The sequence below is a fragment of the Notolabrus celidotus genome, chromosome 24 (assembly GCF_009762535.1).
Source record: "Notolabrus celidotus isolate fNotCel1 chromosome 24, fNotCel1.pri, whole genome shotgun sequence".
Classification (NCBI taxonomy): domain Eukaryota; kingdom Metazoa; phylum Chordata; class Actinopteri; order Labriformes; family Labridae; genus Notolabrus; species Notolabrus celidotus.
In genome coordinates, this window is record NC_048295.1 from 6,603,448 (window position 1) to 6,624,354 (window position 20,907).

The following is a 20,907-nucleotide window of genomic DNA, read 5'->3' on the forward strand; positions in this document are numbered from 1 at the left end:
TATGGACAGCCTGTGAAGTACTCAAAGGTACGGTACGCTCGATGTGCATGCCGTGCAAGGATGCTCGAAACCTGTGATATGTGCACTTGGATTGTTTGCTTGGATCAAGTTGGAAGTTGTACCCGTGTTTGCTGTCGAGCAAGAGTGGTCATGCACATTGTTTCAGACGTGTAAAAGTAGTTCATTGCAATATGAAATGCAGTTACTTGAATGATAAAGGAGCTGATGCCTGAATAACAAACAGGTGAAATAGACATTTCTAGTGCTTGCTGCCTTGCTGTTGATTTTACCTCAGAGACTCTGGGATTTATCTAAAGGTGCCTTCACCATTTTTGATTTAAGATTGTTATAATCAAGCCATATGGGGAAATATGACTCCACTGATCTGCAAGATTTGTCCGCCAAACTATGAAAGATTCACTCGGTATGATTTGCCTGCAAGATTCCATCATGCTCGCTCGCTAGATGTTCCTGTTTTACTCTGGCTCGTCACTGTTTCAATATTGATGCAGTTGTGTAAGTGTGTGCATGGTTTTAACTGTGCCCACCTACCTGCACCCCCCCCCCCCCCCATACCCTTCCGTAGTCCAACACCAGGCTAAAGCTGGTTCGGAGCCTGGCAGTGTGTGAAGAGTCCTTTCCTTGCCCAATCCCTGAGCCTTCAGCAGCACCTCAGGTAACACTCCCTTCGAATTACCAGAGTTTCTCGGTGCTGAGTTGTGATGTGTAGCGAGGGAGCATGCATATGAGAAGACTGACACCAAACACCAAGACCAACAACCAGACATGTTACAAGAAAATAACAGTTTTTTAGTGGGTTGGGCTTAAAAATTTGGGACCCCTGTTCAATACGATATGATACGACACCCTGTACATTACTATACCAATACAAATGTATGTAAAACTTTTTACAGGATGGCACACCTCCCTTTGAAATAAAGCCAAAATATGTAGCCCTCCCCTTGTTAATAAAGCCCGCCTCCTCCATTACAATAGATGGAACATGGGTCAAACTTGTAAGGTTAAAATACATGTCAAATAATTTTTTCCAAGCACACTTTCTGTCATGACAGTACGTTACTATCATGCTGAATCATGTGCAAGTGTTTATTTTTCAGATTAATCTCTTCCAGCCTTTTTAACTGGACTAGCAAAGTTGTCCAGTTTATACCCATGCATGTACTTTAGTACAAGGACAAGGCCATAAACCAGTACTGGATGGCTGTGATCTTAGGGCCACAAGCAGCACTGCATAAAACAGACATGACTCTGTAGTGGAAGTCCCCGCATGGGCTCAAATTTACTCCCAAAAACTGTTGCCTGTGAACGCAATTTCTCGCTATTTCCACAGATGCAGGTCAAAACCATACCAGGCCACTATGCAGTCTTGAGCCTGTGTAAGATAGACTGAGGGGAAGTGGAAATCAAAATTTGACATTCTTTTTGGAAATCGTGGACGCCATCCAGAAAATGGCATTTCAAGGAATTCCTTCCATATTTCAGCAAGGCAATGCAAAAGGACATTCTGCCTGTTTTGCAACAGCATGGCTCTGTAGTAGAGGAGTCCTGGTGCGAGGCAAAATCCTATATAAGTGGTCTCTTGGGGTCCCAAACGCTTACAGAGGTGATGCAACACAGTGGCTAACATGCCCCTGTTCCAACCTTATTAAACACGTAGCTTGCATCAAATTTGAAACACAAATGAAGCATGAAAATTTCCTGCAAACGCATTCCCTAATTTCATTCAAACACACTCCGCTCATATAAACCAGACCTCATCACAGTCATCCCATCAAGCTCAGCGTGACGGGGTTTTCTGACACTGCTGTGTAATTTGCCGAGCTACAAGCCCACATGCAAAGCGCTGAAGTGCTGACCAGGGATCCGTTTTCCATTTCAGCTCATTACAATCGAGCAGGTAGACCTCTGATGCTCGATTAGCAGCCTTCGCCTGACAGCTATGATTAAATACCCGGGCCTTGGCCGCCTGATGAAAACATCACATCATCAAAAACAGAGCGCGCAGAGCTCCAGCAGCGCACCGGACGTCTGTTCGCTAAATCAACTCTTCTTTCCTTTTTTTTTTTTAATGCATCGTATCTCCAGGCAAAGCCCCCCTCCGATCCAACTTTCTCCATTACATGCTGCTGTGCACAGCTCCTGGCACGCTTTCACTCACTCACGTACAAACACACACATATATATAAGCACAGGTGCGTTTTTTTCAAGGTGTTTCAGCCAGTCAGCACTGAGACCTATAACCAGAGGGCGGTGTTATTCCCACAACAGTCTCGCATCGTCTGCACTCACACGACGTCCTGTATTACCGCCATCAATCATGTCGGGGAAATTACAATTTCCACACGTCAGCTACAGAGAGCCGCCGAGCGCTCTAATTGAATACTCCTGATATTTCCCCCGCTACTGTTATTGGGGCCCCGAGTCGAGACTCCTTCTGCGGCAACTAACCTCGAAGGGAGGCAGTAAAAAGCAATAAAGAACGGGGAGAGGAAACATTCAAACAACATGATTGTGGAATCTACACATCTCCCATGATGCAACATTTCCCATTGTTATCTCCAATGTGAGGCTTAAAGAATAAACAAAAGGTTGTATGGATGTATCGGGCGTCCACCACATCCTGACAAACATCTACCCTCGCATTGTGTGCCAGGCTGTCATTTCCAATCAATGGCCGATAGTCAAGTCAAGAGCGGCTGAATACGCGCTGTACTTTTATTGTTTCAGACTGACAGCACGTTCATTACATATTCAGGCGGCCATCATTTTCACGCTGTTTTCCCTTTATCTCGAAGTAAATGGATGTCAGGGAACAAATGAGGCGGCTCGCAACAGCTGCACATCAACCCAGTCAGGCTTCCACGTGACGCCGAGGGTGGCATTAAAGCGGCAAACATCGCCGAGTCTTGCCAGGGAGAGAAGAAAAAAAAAAGGAACAAAACACTTGAAGTCGCTGTCACTTCCACAACACACGACTCATTTTCCCCCTCTCTCTCTCCCTCTTTCTCTCTTTCACTCACACCCTCTCTTCGGCGGTCGGTCTCGCTCCAGCAATTAGTCAGTCACGTTTCTCATTAGCATATTACATTTCCACATATATCCAGAGCGCATTGAAATGAAGGAGAGCGCCGAGTCTCATTATCTGGCTTCGCAGCTGTTACAGGGGGATCAAAGTCGTGACCTTTTTTGGTCATGAGCTGCTCACTAGGTCACCCCTTCCTTCCTTCCCTCTTTCTCTCACTCCTTCATTCATTCACTTCTCTCACACACACACACACACACACATTCTCAAAGACTGTCTGATGTTCCAGAGTTGTGTTTAATCCACTTACGGTGCACTGGCAACCTCCCTCCTCTCTTCAGCTTCCTTTTCAGGCTTTTGTAGGAATGCCTGAAAAGCGAATAAGATCCCGTCTGAGTCGAGTGTGTGTGCGTTCGTTCTTGTGTGTGTGTGTGTTGTGTTTGCGTAGCATCAAGACAGGTCAATTTTAGTAGGTGGATTACTGGGTCCTCATTTTACATTGAATTTAAAGTGATGTTTCATTCTGAAAGGCAGTGCTGCATTAAAACAGACATGACTCTGTAGTGGAACTCACTGCATGGGGTCAAAATCACTTCCAAAAACTGTTGTCTGTGAGCATTATTTTCAAATTGCAGGTTAAAACTGTACCAGGCAAAGTGGAAAACACACCGTATGTTAATATGATCCAGTTTCATGTGTTTTTTTTGTAGATGGCGTGATGAAAACAAGCTAATCTCTCAGATTAATTGCCATTGTGAATTGGAATTCATAAGCCAAGGGGCGATATTGCCAGAGAGGAAACAGGTTTCACAGATAAACCAGGAGAGTTTATTAAGTGTCTCACAGCGGCCTCTTTCGCCCGTGCTATTCTCCAATTAACCCACAACCTCCGGCAAGATCACAGAGAATTAAAACGCCTCATATTTAATGCCGACTTTGGAAATTAATGTCTGCTCATCGATCACCACAAGGTCACATTTTGGATTTGACGCTCTCTTGTAAATGCTGACACTCTCTGTTTGGTTCGATTCTGAGTTTAAGAGCCACCGTGAGAGAGGAGAAACATTTTTATTTTATGAATACATCAGCAGGACACATGCATGCAATTGAGTGTTCTTGCTTTTGTTTGTCTCCCTAAACAGGATGGATTTCTCCTCAAGCCCTTTGAGAAAGAAGATCGAGGCACGCAGGAGCAGTCGGAGAAAGAGGAGAGCTGCAATAAGGTGGACAAGCCGGAGAAGGCGCTGAGAAAGATGCTGTCGAGAGGTGAGGAGAGACAGAAAAACATGGTGTATGCCTTGGGTTGTAGCATCCACGAAATGTGACCGCAGGGGGCTGAAACCTTGTATCTCCAAAGCTTCTGCTTTTCAGGAAGTAAATAAAACACTGAAAATGATTCAGGGTGACCAAAAACATACATTTTTTGAAGAAAAAACAATAATAATGAAAAATGGAGATACAAGGTTTCTGTATGACCGCATACACTTTTAGCCCACTGATTAGGATTCAGTCAGAAGCTCTTTTTAATGCCTGTCATGACTTAAATATTGTAAAACCCACTAACAGGCACTAAGGGTGACCAAAAACATTATATTTTGTAAAATGATAAATAAATAATGAAATAAAGAGATACAAGGTTTCTGTATGACTGCAGAAATATTTGCGTAAATCAGATTTTTCAACATTTGGTTAGCTTTGGAGGTGAAGAACACCTGACTCAAATGCTCTTTCACAGGAGCTGAAATATTTCCATCAACAGCTCAGCTTTCTTTACATCATGAACACCTGCGGCCTCATTTATAAACATTGCTTATCCCAAAAAGAGGCGCGGAAGACGCTCTGCTTTTCCCATCCAAAAAAATTTGAATTTATATATAGAAACTCGGCAGCATAATACATGCACATCCATAACACCTGCACCACATAGAACGGACACCTATGGATGTTTCTGAAGGAGAAGCACTGGAGTACAGCCAAATGCGTTAATGATACTTATCACACAATCCATGTCACTCAGCTAAATTACAGCCCTTTAATAATTATATCCTTTACCATGTCACCAGATCATGCAGTCCTAAACATTTTTTTCGCCCTCCAGTTTGTCCAAAAGCACTCCTCCATTTTAAACGATATCTCATTATGCGCCGATAATTGGCGTGATTCAGTTAATTGCGACAAGCTCAAGGTGTTAAGCAATTATACCGATTCCCACGGGCGCATAAAGGTGTCTGCTTCCCTCTGCGGAGCAACACCACTGATGAGGCAACGTCCAATTATAGCAACCAGACACCCACCGAGAAGGAAGGGGGGGTGGGATTTGGTGTCCCCTGACTCTTTCGCTGATGGGTCCCCTCCTTTTGTTAGTGCTCAGGAACATGTTTTTTTCCAGCATCAACTTTGTTACCAAGCCACTTCCTCATTTCTTAAGTGGCTCAGCTGGCAGCGCTCACTGCTGCCAGGTTTTGTTTCTCATATTGGTCACACCAATAACAACCACTGAGTGGAGCGGCTCCAAAGCAATGTCACCCTCAGTGAAGTTTCTGTTCGGATTTTTAGTCTGACTTTTACCATCTTTGTTTTTTAACTTCCTGAAAAGGTGTTGTTTTGGAGATATGAGGTTTCAGAGTTGATTGGCATAGCAAATGACAACCACCAAGACCACCAACCAGACATGTTTCAAGAGAATAACTGTTATTTTGGGGTTGGGCTTAAAAATTTGGGACCCCTGTTCAATACTTTATGAAATGACACCCTGTACGTTACTATTCCAATGATATTTCACAATTTGTATTAAGTGTGTGACTTTGAAAAGATGTGTTTATTAAACTCTGGACCAAATGGGCAAAATATCGCTACATTCATACTGAAACCTTGTATCTCCATATTTCATTATTTATTTAAACTTCCTAAAAAGTTGTAGTTTTGGAGATTGATCACTAAAAAACAAGAATTCTCTGTGTCTTTTTTTTTTTAGATTCCAGTCAAGATTACACAGATTCAACTGGGATAGATCTCCACGAGTTCCTCGTCAACACATTGAAGGGCAACCCCAGGTATGCAAAACATATACAACCGAATATGTCACACAAATAAAGTCAAGCATAGTTAGGAAATTTGAACATTTTTTATATCAAGTAATAAAATTAATCTTAAAAGAAAGCAGGGTGGGGTTTTTTCAGTTATAAAAAGCTTTGCTAAAATACAAAATGTCAAGGATATTAGCAGTACAGCTTTGTCCACAGGGGGCGCCAAACTCAACATGAAGCTAAAGATCCTCACAGGAGCTTTGATCGTTAATGCTGTTGCTATATAGTGTTGACAAAGCCTCTGTAATCAAGTGTTCCGGATGAATTTATGGTGTGACCAGATTTTATTTGACCTGTTGTAGCATCAAGGATGTTTTATTTACCTCAGGAGTAAATGTTTGATTTATATTGAACCTGATTTGTTTTGAAGATTTCCAAAAACCTTTTTTTGTTTGTTCATAGGGATCGAATCATGCTGCTGAAGTTGGAACAGGACATTTTGGATTTCATCAGCAATAATGAGTAAGAAGAATTGAAGACACTATTTTGCAACATTTGCACCTATTTTTTAGCATATCGCTGCTGTCAGAGAAAAACCTTGTATCTCCATATTTCATTTATTTTATTTTTTAGTGAGCATTACAAAGTATCAGCCAATGACAAGCGTTAAAAAGTGTTTTGTTATTTGAGATACAAGGTTTCAGCACAAAAGCAGTGATATGTGCTAAACAAGCCAAGAGAGGGAGAACATAATTAGTGAACCCAACTGAAAACTTCAAAAAGTTAAAATATCCCTCAAACACTGTCTTTGAGTTAACGGAGCTCTCTGAAATACAAGCACTGAAGGATGTGAACATCTTTCAGACGGGCTGTGATTGATGTCACACAATTAAGATGCTCAGCATCCCAGCTGTTATAACTGCTGAACACTATGAAACCCTGTTTGGGGGGGGTTGCATCATTTGTAATTGTAAGGAACTGAATGTTGTCACCGGTCACTAACTTCTCCTTTAAGTGTCTTTGGATGCATTAGATGTTCACTTTGAATCTCGACCCATATGGTCATGTTTGTCCAAAACTACTGAGGGGTAAATGTCACCCTCGGTTGAACTCAGAAGTCCTTCGAAACACTTTGGAAACACAACAAAGAGGAGACTAGCTTAGTTCGACAACGACAGATCATTAACCACATTTCTGCTGATCCTTCTAGAAGCCAAGAGAGAAAGTTCCCACCCATGACCTCCTACCACAGGATGCTGCTACACCGAGTGGCGGCCTACTTCGGCATGGACCACAATGTGGACCCCAGTGGAAAATCAGTGGTGATCAACAAAACCACCAACACTAGAATGTGAGCCCCTTGGTCTTTTGGTGTTTCCTGATACTCTTACAAATTTGAATATGCCAAAAAAACTAATCGAGACATCCCTCAGCGTCAGACTTCTGCAGCAGCTCAGCTCGCAGCCCATCCTATATGACAAAGAACGTCCGGGCTCATGATACCACACCTCCGTTTTTCATTGTTAATTGGTGTTGGATTTTCTGCATCCATAAGCTGTTGCAATCAGTCGACGGATAAGTTGCTTTCCCGCCCTGCTCGTTGGTTAACATATGTTGCTGTCAGCATCTGCACGAAATTAAGCTGCCACTAAAACTCCTGTGAATTCCCCCCACCAACAGACCCGATCAGAAATTCTCAGAGCACATCAAGGATGACAGGGCGGACGATTTTCAGAAACGCTACATTCTCAAACGTGACAACTCCAGCTTTGATCGCGAAGACAGCACGGTAGGTGTTTTTTTTTTCTCTTTCCCCTCCTCTCTTCTCCACCAAGCTGTCACTTTCATTCCTGACATGTTGGTAAGAGTGGGACAATCTGGCGTCTCTGACATTGCTGCTAACAGAAGCACATGCGTGTCTATCTATGTGTGTGTGTGTGTGTCCTTGCCAGATCCGAATGCGTTTGAAAGCTGACAAGAGGAGCAAATCGATGGAGGAGAGGGAGGAGGAGTACCAGCGAGCCAGAGAAAGGATATTTGCACATGATGTGAGAGCTGTTTGTGTGGGCGGGGTGGGGGGTGGGGGCCGTGTTGCACAAATCTTTGTGTGGTTTCTATTCATGTGCAAATTCACTGGATTTCTTGCTACCAATTACCACTGCTGGATTTATGAATTTTTAGACGGAGTTGCTCCGATTGAAATTCTTAATGCATGAGTAGGACTGCGAGCACATATAGCAAGGTCTTCTTACCTGTCAACACAAAGCTTTTAATGATGTTAGAACCATAACAATGCTACTGTAAGGGTAACATAAGGTTTCATCACTGCTGTCAGGCAGAAACCTCATATCTGCATATTTCATTATTCATTATTTTTCAAAAATTAAAGCCTGCAACTGAATCCTGTTTATCGTTTTGTTATTTAACAAACAGGTTTTTTTAACTTCCTGAAAAGCTGTAATTTTGGAGATATGAGGTTTCAGCCTGACATTACAGTATAGACATGGATTGATATAGCAAATGATACTTATGTTATGGAAAGGATGACCTAAAAGGATGATTAAAAATACAAAAATTAGCATACATTTAGCTAATGAACTTTTGTTATCCCCCCACAGGGAGATCACTTCATACTAGACAGAAGGTAAGTAATGAAATTACACCTATCACATGACTAGTGACTTTGCTACACCTCTCATTGAGTAATAATTGTGTTCCAAAAAGCTGAATCCAATAAAGATGATGAATCGTGTGTTAATTGGACAAAGTAGGAGCCTTTTAAAGTGGAACTAAAGCTCTTCAGATAGCCTCCACTTTAAATGACGTTCAATCACTTTTATAGTTTTCCTGTCAGAGCCGCAATTAAAGCCCTCTCTGTCATTTTTTAAAATGGTGGATATCTCATTTTGTCAGTAACACCCGCCCCTCCTTCCTTTCCCCTCAGTGCTCAGGATGAAGACGCATGCATGAGCACCCAACAGAGGCGGCAAATGTTCAGGTAGGTCCAACAAACCCCCCCCCCCCTCCCTGTCTTTTTCCTCCCGTCACACATCATTCAGCTCTTTCAGAGGCCGAAACCGCAGGCAGAGAAAACCCTTTGAATCGCCGTCTGCCTTAATCGGCTCGCTCAGGAGCGGGAGTGCTGATCTGAGGATTTGTTTGTGCTGCTCAGGAAAGCTTCTGTTTAATAGGATTTTCTGCCCAGGCTTCCTCGTGTGGGACGGGTTATTCGGACCAGAGCTTGCCAATTAAAGCATGAAACCTATTTTTTTTTTTTATTCCAAATGTCATCTTTTATTGATCAAGTATGGAAGAATGCATGAACGCAATGTTTGGCCTTGCAGGATGACTCCAAGCTAGGTTTAAGATGTTGAAATACGAGTAATCTAAAGACCGTGAAATATGCAAATACATCCATATTTTGAAGACATATGCTTTTGTTTTGTGTTTCCTTGAGTAAACAAGGTTTTTTATATATAATTACACAAGCTTATACGTTATGCAGTCACTGTACCAGATGGTACAAGAACTTCAGCTGTTTTGATATCTGAGGAATCATTAACAAAAAAACACCCCCAAAAATGGTTGAGCCCCGAAAAGAGATTAAAAAATGTGTGTGTTTTTTGGGTGTTTTCATAGTTTGGCACTGCATACGTTTTTAAGATGTCTACAGGATGTTTTTTAATTTTCCAACAGCAAAATTATAGTATTATGAAGCCTTGGTTTGACGCTCTAAACAATACCCCCCTTGTTTTTCACCTCAAAACCCCTCAACTGAACTTTACTTCAACAAAAAATGAAACAGGTCCAGAAAAGTGAAAGCTAGATAAAGAGAGGTCAAAAAACAGTAGCTCCTCTCTGTTTTCCTAATTGCCACCTGTAAATTCAAAAAACATTCTTCAAGCACCTTAACGAGGGGGCGGGGCTGCTGAAAGAAACACTCTATCCATGCAACAAAGCCTCATACTTAAGTATATAGAATTACAGCACTATGAAGAAAGTTGTATCGTCTGCATATAGTGTGAATATTTTTCTGAATCCTTATAAAATGATTTAACTTTGTACTTTAATGTTTTCCATACAAACTCATATAACTTCAATCATCATGAATGGCATTTATGCGTCTTCATATGACATTTAGATTATTTGAATACTCTCTTTCTGATCAGGTTACGGGCCAGCCGGTCAGGCGCCAGCCGGCAAAGCAGCTCCGAGACGGAAACGCTGCCGCGGCACGGCGAGCCCCGGCCGTGGAGCAGCACCGACAGCTCGGACAGCTCCAACCGCCTCGCCCCGCGGCCCCCCATCACCAAGGCCAGCAGCTTCAGCGGCATCTCCCCCGGCCTCGTCCGCGGGGACAGCACGGCTAGCAGCAAGAGCACCGGGAGACTCTCCAAAACGGGTGAGAGAAAGAGAGAGAGTTTACCGCCAAGTTTCATCAGCTATTTGCTTGATTGGTGTCTCGTCTTCCAAAAACAAGGCCACTAACATTTTACAGGTGAGCTGCGAGAGTAGACAGAGACTGAGCAGGCAATTTATTCAGCCAGACACGATAGAAGAAACTCTGTCACAGCATGAAGAGGGAAAAACTCACTAATTAGATAGCACAGAGGGTAAAAAGGGAGCAAAAATAGACATTTTGCAGACTGAGCTTCAAGCAAAATCTTCCGGCGTTTAAGACACCTGAGGTCTTATCAGAACAGTAGTTTTATGTCGTGCTGCGGTCAAAAAGTCTTCAAGCCACCCTGCAGCCAGATAGCTGTCAAAACTAATCACCACACTGCAACAAAGCTTAACAGCAGTCCTCTAAAAACCTACCAGCGATGATTCATGTCTAATGCGCGAGTGGAAGTGCTGGGGAGCTCCACACACACTAGATGAAGTTAGAACTGCTCCCAAATGCAGGGGCTCACACCACTTTATGATACATTTGTAACTTGACTGGCCGAGATTAGATAAAGTGTGTTCTTCACTGCGGGGTTGTCGTCTTTATCTCTGTAGAAATCCTTGGTTAGCCCCTGCCCCTGTTTCCATCTGGCATTTTTCTATTTTTGCAAATCTCCTTTTCATTCCTTTTTGGTAGCAAGACGCGGGGTTCTCGCCTGGGCAGTTTTTTAAGTTGTTTACAAGGCGCCTAGCTGCCCTCACTTTGTGTTTTGGGGAGTTTAAGTCGAGGAGACATCTCGCCTGTGCTGCCGCGTCCTCCTGCGCTTGCCCTTCTCCTAAGCCCTCAAATAACCTTTTCTTGTAGCAGGCTGCACGCCATTTCTACCCTCACACTGCAGCTTAAGAAAATCCCTGAAGTGGAAAGTGTATTGATTCTGTCTCTGCTTTTATGATATCATTTGGACAGAATGTTTCACTTTATGGCCAAAGTCACAATCTTTTCGTGTCAACAAAAAACACCAGCTGGTGGCTGAAATAATGCTAACACTGATTTTTATTTTAAAGTTACTGCAAGTCATTTTTAACCATTACGTTTTCAACAGCAAAGGCATGATATATTTGTCAGGATGAGGCAGTATTTTTCCAGAGCTGTATAATCAATGTTTTTTTAACTTCATGAAAAGCTGTTTTGGAGATACAAGGTTTCAGCACTGATGATACAAAAATGTGCACAAAACGGACTTTTATTTCCCCCACAGGGACATTGAAGTGGTCTCTCGCTTTTCCAGAACTTATATACACATCCATGAATATTATTATATAACATGAGCTCCAAACAGACTGATGTGCTAATACTTGTTGAATTGAAACATGAGCACTCTAGCCGCACTGAAATGCATTAGCAGCTGTCATCAATTAAATCTTAAAGCCCCTGAGTGGACTTTTTAGCTTGTCATGAAACTGACTGACATTAATACTGATGCCTTTATATAAGCTAAAAGAGCCATCAGAGAGGAGACAGATTACTCCTCTATGGATGTTTTATTTGCCGATTATCTCCGCCAAAGGGTGGTGTGAGACGAGGCGATTATCGGCTCGCTGCCAAACCGCCTTTTTACACTTTTCTACACAAAAGATTAATGTGGTGAGACATTTTAAACACAAAGAGGAGGAGATTTAGTCAGAGAACTTCATACTTCAACACATACACAGTAAGAAAGAGATGAATCAACCCACTTTGTCCACAGGGGGCGCCAAAATGAACGCAATCTTCACATATTAGCTCGCGTTTGTGAAGAGTGAAGAATCAACCTAGCCGGTTCTCAACAAGGAGTTTAGCTGGCTAGCTTTTCCTTTGGGTATTACACTTACTTTCATAAGTACATCACTTAAACCCTATCACAAAGATCTGAACTATCCCTTTAAGTAACAGTACATTGCTACAATGTGGTTTAAAGGCGAAAAAATGTTAAATTTGGCTGTCTATAGCTGTAAACGTTATGTATTATTTTGCGATGACCATATGTAAAAAGCTATTCTCTTAAAGGCATTCTGGGAAATGTAGGAAGTATACACTGATCTCTACCTGTGTCTCCTCAGGTTCAGAATCGTGCAGTAGCGTCGGCTCCTCGTCTAGCTCACTCTCCCGTCCCCAGCTGTCCCTCCCACCGTCAGGCTCCTCCTGGTCCAACATCCCGAACGCTCCCTTAATCCACCCGCCAACTGACACCAGAGGCCCCGGACACCCTGAGCTCATTAAGAGCGTCCCTTCACAGCCGCCGTCAGCCGCAGAAGCAACAAACTACTATGTGTTGCCGCTGGAAGCCTCAGGGATACCACCTGGCAGCGTTCTGGTGAACCCACACACAGGTACAAAAAACTAGACTGAATATCTACTAAAGAGGAATCAGAAAGCACAAGAATCCCTCTTTCCAAGGGCAGTGACCCAATCTCATTCCACCACATTAAATCAAAGTTAATTTTCTCCCAAAATAAATCCTCCTGTCTTGTAATTTTCTGCTCTCCTGATGAATATTCATGACCCGGGTGCAGAATCACAGGCTGGATTGAGGCTGCACTCGGTTTGTCCATCAAATTAGTAGTCAGACCAAAGCATGCTGATCAAAATGCATCGAACAGATGGGAGGAATCTGTAAATATTCATCATCGGCCGAACTCGCAGTTGTGCACTTTTGGGCCGCAAACTGAACTTCAAATGCTGCCAAGGTTGTTAATTTCCTGTTGACTCTCCTCTCTCATGGAGCGTGTTTGGCTGTGTCAAAGTCTTTCTTTTTGTATGATGTTGAATTATTAGTCTCTGTGAAGCCTCATCACTCTGTTTTTTTTCCTCTATGAATTTAATTTGACAGGAAAGCCTTTCATCCACCCCGATGGCAGTGCTGTTGTTTATAACCCGGCTGCCGTCACCCCTGCTGCTGGCAGGAACCTGCAGCAGGGGAAAACCCCACATCAGCCAATCCCTGCCCCTGCCCAGCAACAGCACACCAATCACCTCCACTCTCAGGTCAGTGGGCGGGGCTAAACTGCTAAACCAGAATTAATTTTCCTACTGTTTTCTCTAACCTCACTAGCCTATGTTGTTTCACTTGTAATCGCCATTTAATCGACCATTTGATAAACCCCTCCCACAAGCAGTTTAAAGGTACTAAAAATACCCGAATAAGGCTGAATAGGCAGACAACTTCAGCAGAACCAGAGTCTTATAGGCAGACAACTTCAGCAGAACCAGAGTCTTATAGGCAGATAACTTCAGCAGAACCAGAGTCTTATAGGCAGATAACTTCAGCAGAACCAGAGTCTTATAGGCAGATCACTTCAGCAGAACCAGACTCATATAGGAATTTTACCCACAGGCCTATTTGCTCCTGTCTAAAATAAAAGTAAACAAGTTTGTCAATTTTTTTACTCTTAAGTTGAGATCACTGCAAACTAGGAGGCTGGTTTAGCAAATGGTCGAGTGAGGCTCCAACCTTTTTTACTCGCATCCTCCGTTCACTCTCATCTCCTCTCCCTCTGTCCATCTTCTCTCCCTTTTTCCCTCCTCAGCCAATCTGTCCTCCTCTCCAGCTGTCCTCTGAGCCCGTACACAACCCGACGGTCTCGTATCCTCTTCCTCCTCCTCCTCTTCCTCCCTCTCAGTTCCTGCCCGTCTGTCCTAACCAACAGTACACTGTGGTACAGAACTACTTTCTTCTTGCATGTTAATACCCTTCCCTCTGCTCCGTCTCCTGTCAGACCTGGCTCATTAGGAGTTTAGTGCAGAGCTGTTAGATTCAGAACTCTGACACAGACGATCAAAGAGTCTGGAAAATTCAGCTCAGATGTTATAGCTCTGTTGTGTTTGAGGTCATTTTACTATATGTTATGAAATTAATCTACATTATCTTCCTTCTAAGATTTCAAACAGACCTTTTTATGCCCCCAAATTAACTGTTTGATTTTCTGGACTGCAAGGTGTTTCTAAATCCATCCCCTCATATATAGATCATGCATTCACTTAACCTCCTTTCTGACCTGGTTCTAGCCGAATACATGCCTCTGCGACTAATTACGCCTGTGGAAAAGTTCTATTAATATTTAATTCATCACCAGATGTTTGCGCTGAATAATCCATGACTGAAAACGCTACTTTTTTCAAACAACATGTCAGAAGTGACCCAAACTGTCATGCAGAGAAATAGTTCACTCCGTGGTCAGCCACTCTCTGCAGGCGACGTTTCCAATAAAAGCCCCCTGCTTCTATTTGAAACCTGAAAGTCGATGAAGTGAATGTCTTTGATTTCGCACTTAGCTTAGAAATTAGCTCCCTTGTGAGTGAACCTATCGAGCAGGTTATTGATTTGAATGCAGCAGGTTCTGACTGTCGCTGCCCTTTGTGTATCTGTTTTGTTCCCCTTCAAACATCTAACACTCACCCTCCTCCTCCTCCTCCTCAGCCTGACGCCCTAAACGCCCAGTTCAGTCACATGACTCTGGCGCAGCAGCAGACCACAGACAGCGGTGCTCCGGCTCCCGACGGCCGCCACTTTCAAACCGCCTACCACCCGTCCGCTGTGATGCTGCAGAGCGCCCCACATCCTCCTCAGCAGCAGCAGGTTGCTAGCTACATGGTGGCAGGGCCATCAGGAGGACACCCTGGGGTGCTTCAGGGGCAGCATCTCGCTCTCCAGCAGACGGGTCACGGTCACGCATATCCCAACTCTACGCCGGGCCCTGCTGGCTTCCCTGGCTCCGCGCTGAACCAGCAGCTCCTACAGCAGCACGCGTACATCCAGCAGCCTGTGCAGCAGGTAACGACACACGATCTGTCCGTAGCTTTCAGTCATGAGTCACTCCTGCAGTGGAAACCAGCTGTATGACTAATCCTTTTACTCCTCCAGTTGCTGGGCACTTGCAACGTGTCACACAGTCCTTGAATTCATGTTGTGCACCTCTTACAGATGTCCACGTGTTACTGCTCTTCGGCACATCACCCACACTGCTCCGGGCAGCAGCCGCAGCAGCAGCAGCAGCAGCACTACAGGCCCCCTGTCAACCCGCTCTCCTATAACTGCCCTCAGAGCCAAAACCTGCCCCAGCAACAAGGTATGAGACTACATCCTGGTTTTAAAATAGTCCAAAAAAGTTTGTGCAACAGGAAACATCTGTAAATGCAATCCTAAATGAGATGCAGTGCGATAGACGAACTTGTCACGCACACATTTCAGCCACATGAGGCCTAATTTAAACAAAACGTAGTCATCCAGTTAAGTCACTATATGACGAACTCATCTGGAAACCACAAACCAGCAGTTTACCGCCCCTTTAACCAAAGCAACGTCTTCAAACAGAGCTTTGTAAAAACACCAAGACAAATCAAAGGATGTCTTTTTAAATGAGGTCTGCAGACCCTGATGTGAAGCGACTCATTTTTCACCTCGCACTATCAAGAAAGGAAAAAGCCTTGATGCTCCACCAAAAGCATTTCATTGCTGTTGTTTGTCTGCGTCTACACGAGGGAGCAACGCCAGCCGCAGTCCGACGGTTCCACTGAAGGACAAACATTTCTCCCTTTCTTTCCTCTGTTTATTTGTTTTCGTGAGTTCAGATGTCTCCCCGGGAGTCATCCACTTGATTATTCCGTTTCTTTCTTTTTTTTTAACCTCCCTATCACCACAGGAGTTGAGATTGTTAGCTTCTGCACGGTCTTTCTCACACACACACACACACACACAGAGACACACATATGTCGGTAAGTGGCTGCGGCACTATTCTGTCATCTGTGGGCTGCAAATGTGGCTTCCCTGCTGGGGATCCAGGGAATAGACAGCGGACAAATGAAGCTGACCTACAAAGGCAAAGGACAGCAATTATTTCTCAGGGAAAGAGAAAAATATGACTCATTTCCCCGCTGTTTTTTGCTTTAATTAAAAAGAAGAAGGGAAAAAAAGACAGAGTAAAGGTGAAGATGCTGTCGCAAACATAATAAATAAGTTATCGGTGTGTATTCTGTGATGGCTCAGTTGTCGTCCACAGAGAAACCTGTGAGTGTGTTTCACCTCGCTTGCATCAGACAGTCACCTCCACCGCAGAGCTCCGGCTTCAGTCATGGTCATTCTGTGGAAGCAGCTTGCACTGAACAGTGTGAGAAGGTGGATTTGTCCTTCCTCTTTGCAGGAACAGGATGCCTGAGTTTATTGAAGGTTTTTTGGATCTGTGCTTCAAACTGAAGCTTGAATCACAGGTTCAACGTGTAAATGTGGAACCCTGTGGTCCTAGTAGTACTGACAGACCGGACAGACCCAACACCTTAGAATTTTTCTTTTTACAAAAGATCTACCTTTTTTCGGTGTGTGGAAAAAAGGAGTGTTTACAGTGAAAGTAAGACTTAACAGAGACAGATGATTAACTGCTGCTGTTAGGATGCAATTGATGTAATGAAATGTATCTTCTTTTATATTCAGAACACATAGTTGATACTAAAGTTGCTAATTGGACTGTAAACAATTCAGCATACTGTAAATCTTAGTATTTACACTGAAACTGAGACTTAATAGGAACTATGAAATATTGTAGTGGGGTTCAAATTAGCTTCCCGCTCGAGTAGAACACATGGTCACTTCTGAAGTTGCTGTTTGGACTGTGAACAGTGCAGTGAATGTTAAAAAACTTTGCATTCACAGTGAAACTAAGACTTTTACTGGAAACAGATGAACAAATGCTGCTGTGAAATATTAGCATTTACTTCACAGACATATCTAGAAGGTCAGATTTGCTGTTCCTCTTGATAAGTACACACTAACGCTTGTGCATGCTAACTACTAGCTACATTGAAACGCCCGATCACATTGCTGAACACTTAATGTCAGTACTGAAAAGAGAAAGCAGCTCTTTGAAGGAAGCTACACAAAGAGAACCTTAATTAATTTCTTAATTAAGAGCCAGATTTATTGTTTTTAAGCCCTTTTTTTCATCTGAATATGCTTTCTACTCTCTCAAAACATCATCTAAGATTTAATCACTTGCTGCTTTTTTTTTTGTCATATGTGATTACAAACTAGATTTATAACCTTGGACTGCTTGGCAGATGAAATAAGGAATTTAAAAGTGACACCCCAGGAGGCTTTTGAAGGCATTTTTCATCATGTTCTGACACCCTTCGACAAAATGACTCAACGAGAAATTAATTAGGCGAGGAAGTCAATAATGAAAGTCATCAGATGCAGACATAAGAGCGGTACGGCTGGATGTTATTGCTTGAGAAATAAGAAATCAGGTGGATGTGTTATAATATATGTTTTAAGCAGAGCAAAGAGGGAGAATTCACAGATCATGAGAGGCGGAATGCGGGGCCGGGACGCTGTCTGAGAGGCCTCTATGAATCTCACAGTGAACCGGTCTCTTTTTCAGCCTCTCACTTCTCACCCGCTGGACCCAAAGTCGAAACACCATCCTCCAAATCCAGTGTGGTCAACGACGCTTGCATGATACTGGAATAGCGAGTCATTATCCTCAGAAGTAATTTCTTATGTAGAAAAAAAACGTCCCTGATTCCGCCTCCTGGAATGGAATAAAACGGTTGCATTTGATATTATGGTCATTTCATGCATGGTTTGTAAGTGAAGGTGGGAGGTGAGGGTGGATAAAAATAGTCCCTCCCGCTCTCTGTTCCTCTCGGAGCACTTTCATTGTCTGGGTTGTACTTTCCCTCCCAGGGCGGCCGACTGTAAAGACACCTTCACAAAAGGACGTCCTCTCCTTTGTCGCCGGGATTACTGCATGCGCGTGTCACATGGGACAGTATTTTCAAATGTCTCTTTTTGTCACCTTGACATTTAAGGGGCCTGATTCTCTAACCCCCTCAGGGTAGGACTAAGTGCCGCCATTTTGGGCCACCTTGAAAATGGACGGATCCCCGTGACTTTATTTCATCTGTGGACACATAGATCCTTTCTTCTTGTTTAGGCCTTGAGTTTAATCACCCGTTGAAGTGGAGGTTGTGTCTTTTTGAGGAGTGGCTGGTCCACTCAGGCTGCTGGTCCAAGCCACCGCAGGCCAAATCAAATTTATTGACTTTCTCATTTATTCCAAGTGCCTCAAACCTGCTTAGCTGTAACAGCTCAACTCAAAGCCCTCACTCTCCCAATCTCTCAATCTGCCGCTCCGTCTATTGTCCCCCTTCTAATGATTTTAATACTTGGCTGTGACTCCCACGAAAAACCATGAATATTAATATCAGTGTTTTAATATTATCGCCCTGCTCCGATCAGGGAGAGTCTTTTCATTCGGTCACAGCGCTCTGCCTTTTTCTCATTTCACCTCAGTGCACCAAGCCGTGATGCCAAACCCAGCGTCCAACTACCAAACCATAGTGGGCATGCAGCCAACAGCCAACCTCGCCCTCACTGGCAACCAGCAAAGCAATATGGGCAACCAGATGCAAGGCATGATGGTCCAGTACCCTCCAATGCAGTCTTATCAGGTATGTTGATGTCATAGATTCACATTTTTCAGCCTCAAAATGAAAGAGCACTCGTTTTATGTTGTTTGAAAGAGGCACATGAAAATCTCAGTATTTACACTGAAACTGAGACTACATCCTCTTTTCCCTTATCCAGCAGGTTTCCATGCCACAGCAGACGTACCAGCAGCCAGTGTTTGTGTCCTGTCAGCCGGGACAGGGGGCAGTGGCGGTTGCTGGCATGCAGCCCTGCTACAGCCTGCTCCCGCCCAACCAGCACACCACCATGAGGTACGGTCTGACAAGGTAGATCCAAACCACAGCATGTTCTTTATTATTAATACAATGATTGAGATCATAAGAATGTATGTTTCTTTATGTATCATCTAAGTGTGACAGAGTATTAAAGCCACATTTTAGCAGTTGTTGTTTTGCAGGAGTCAAAGGGCTTTATGTTTACAACACCGCCATCATTAAGAACAACCAAGAGAGAATAATGACTTTTGTAGAAGAGATAACAAGCATGAGTTTTTGTTTACAGAAAGCTAATTATGTTCCAAACAGCTTGTAAAGATGAGTTATGCTGCCCGGTTCCTAAATATTAGTAACAATTGAATCAATACCCTGATGTATGGGAGTAATTAGGTTATATAGCACATTGTTGTTTTGTTCAAACATGATTAATTTCATAAGCAGGTTCGTATTGATCCGGGCATTGTAAAGGTCCAAATGAGCTGTCTGGTGTGTTGAAAAGTGTGTTTTCTGCATCACTTGTTTTTTCCCAAATTAATTTGAGTCTTGTTCACTGGGGTAAAAAAACTAATTGGCAACACCTGCAGTTCATTAAGGGTCCTCTAGAGGAGCTAAAAAACTGTGTTAAAGCTCATATTAGAAATTAACACTTTATGTTTGTATGTATAATTAAGGGCATCTTGATGAGCTAAAAGATAGTTGGAGTCAGCATTTCAATATGGGCGCCATCTTTGGGCTTCAGAACACCTCTTCAGAAAGCATGAGTGACATACCTGAGACTAAGCTCATGTTTTATGTAGTATATATTAAAAAAACGAAGTCTACATCCACATGTAGACGGATATATTTTATAACCACAACGCAGGAACGGTTGAAAATGCCTTGCAGTAGCATTTCAGAAGCTAACTAGTTTTGCTTTCATTCTTTGACTACGACAGCTTTCTACAGCTTTAACCATTAGAAAAAGTGTTGATGCTGTTTCTCCCTCCTAGCTAAAGTAGCCTCTTATTTATAGACCGAACAGGCTGCTGAGTGCATCCCCACATCACCTCCGAGCCGAGGTCGTCTTTGTTCACTCTGAGGGGTAAAAAATGAAGTTATTACTACTCTGCTTCTAGTGAAGCCGGTCCAGGGATGGCTGATGAATGTCCACTCTTGACACCCTCTCGAACAGCTTTAGTCATTTTCCTCCATTACTCCTCTGCCGTGGTGAAGTGTGGAGCGCCGTGTTCTCTCATTATAATCTGATTGATAGAACTAGTTCACAGAAAGCAAAACATGTAATTAGTTTCTACCTCCATGGACCCAATCAATCTGGAGACCGGTGAGAGGAGCACTACTGGGACCGCTGTGTGTGCTCGTATACACAACAACCCCCCCTAGACATGAACACAGCCATGTTCGCAGTCATCACCTGCGATGGAGCAACGCAAAGCAACACACACACACACATGCAGAGTTTATGAGGAGAGGTCACTCTCTCATTGTCCCAGCTGTAGAATGAGGCTGCGTTAGTAGGCCAGTCAGCGAGGAAGTGATTTATGCAGCAAGTGTTGGAGCGGCTCAGCCTTCTCCCACGAGGACCGACTGTCCACCTGCAGCCCCGCTTTTCCACCAGCTGTACGCGAAGTCCCCGCAGGCAGGTAGCTTACGGAGCCGAGTGCAGCAACTCCGCAGATGGATTTGAAGTTTAAATTTCAAATTTAATACCCCAACTGCAGCGCTAAGATCTCAGAGCT

The 20,907-nt window shown here is 43.5% G+C and overlaps 1 protein-coding gene across 7 annotated transcripts in view; it reads left to right on the plus strand.

The window, feature by feature from the left end:
* Positions 1-20,907, plus strand: part of LOC117808019 (R3H domain-containing protein 1) — a 44,368-nt gene that overhangs the window by 16,624 nt on the left and 6,837 nt on the right. For 4 of the 7 annotated variants that reach the window (XR_004630102.1, XM_034677428.1, XM_034677432.1 and 1 more), the window contains exons 4-18: positions 4,186-4,309; positions 6,018-6,096; positions 6,532-6,591; positions 7,280-7,420; positions 7,750-7,858; positions 8,022-8,117; positions 8,688-8,713; positions 9,014-9,067; positions 10,239-10,471; positions 12,556-12,825; positions 13,326-13,480; positions 14,913-15,266; positions 15,417-15,561; positions 18,780-18,937; positions 19,074-19,222. Coding sequence is in view for 6 of the 7 variants with exons in the window: in XM_034677428.1 (XP_034533319.1) it covers positions 4,186-4,309; positions 6,018-6,096; positions 6,532-6,591; positions 7,280-7,420; positions 7,750-7,858; positions 8,022-8,117; positions 8,688-8,713; positions 9,014-9,067; positions 10,239-10,471; positions 12,556-12,825; positions 13,326-13,480; positions 14,913-15,266; positions 15,417-15,561; positions 18,780-18,937; positions 19,074-19,222 (2,153 nt within the window). In the remaining variant the exon portion in view is untranslated. The remainder of the gene's footprint in view (positions 1-4,185; positions 4,310-6,017; positions 6,097-6,531; positions 6,592-7,279; positions 7,421-7,749; positions 7,859-8,021; positions 8,118-8,687; positions 8,714-9,013; positions 9,068-10,238; positions 10,472-12,555; positions 12,826-13,325; positions 13,481-14,912; positions 15,267-15,416; positions 15,562-18,779; positions 18,938-19,073; positions 19,223-20,907) is intronic. The other 3 variants (XM_034677430.1, XM_034677433.1, XM_034677429.1) reach the window with 2 other exon arrangements.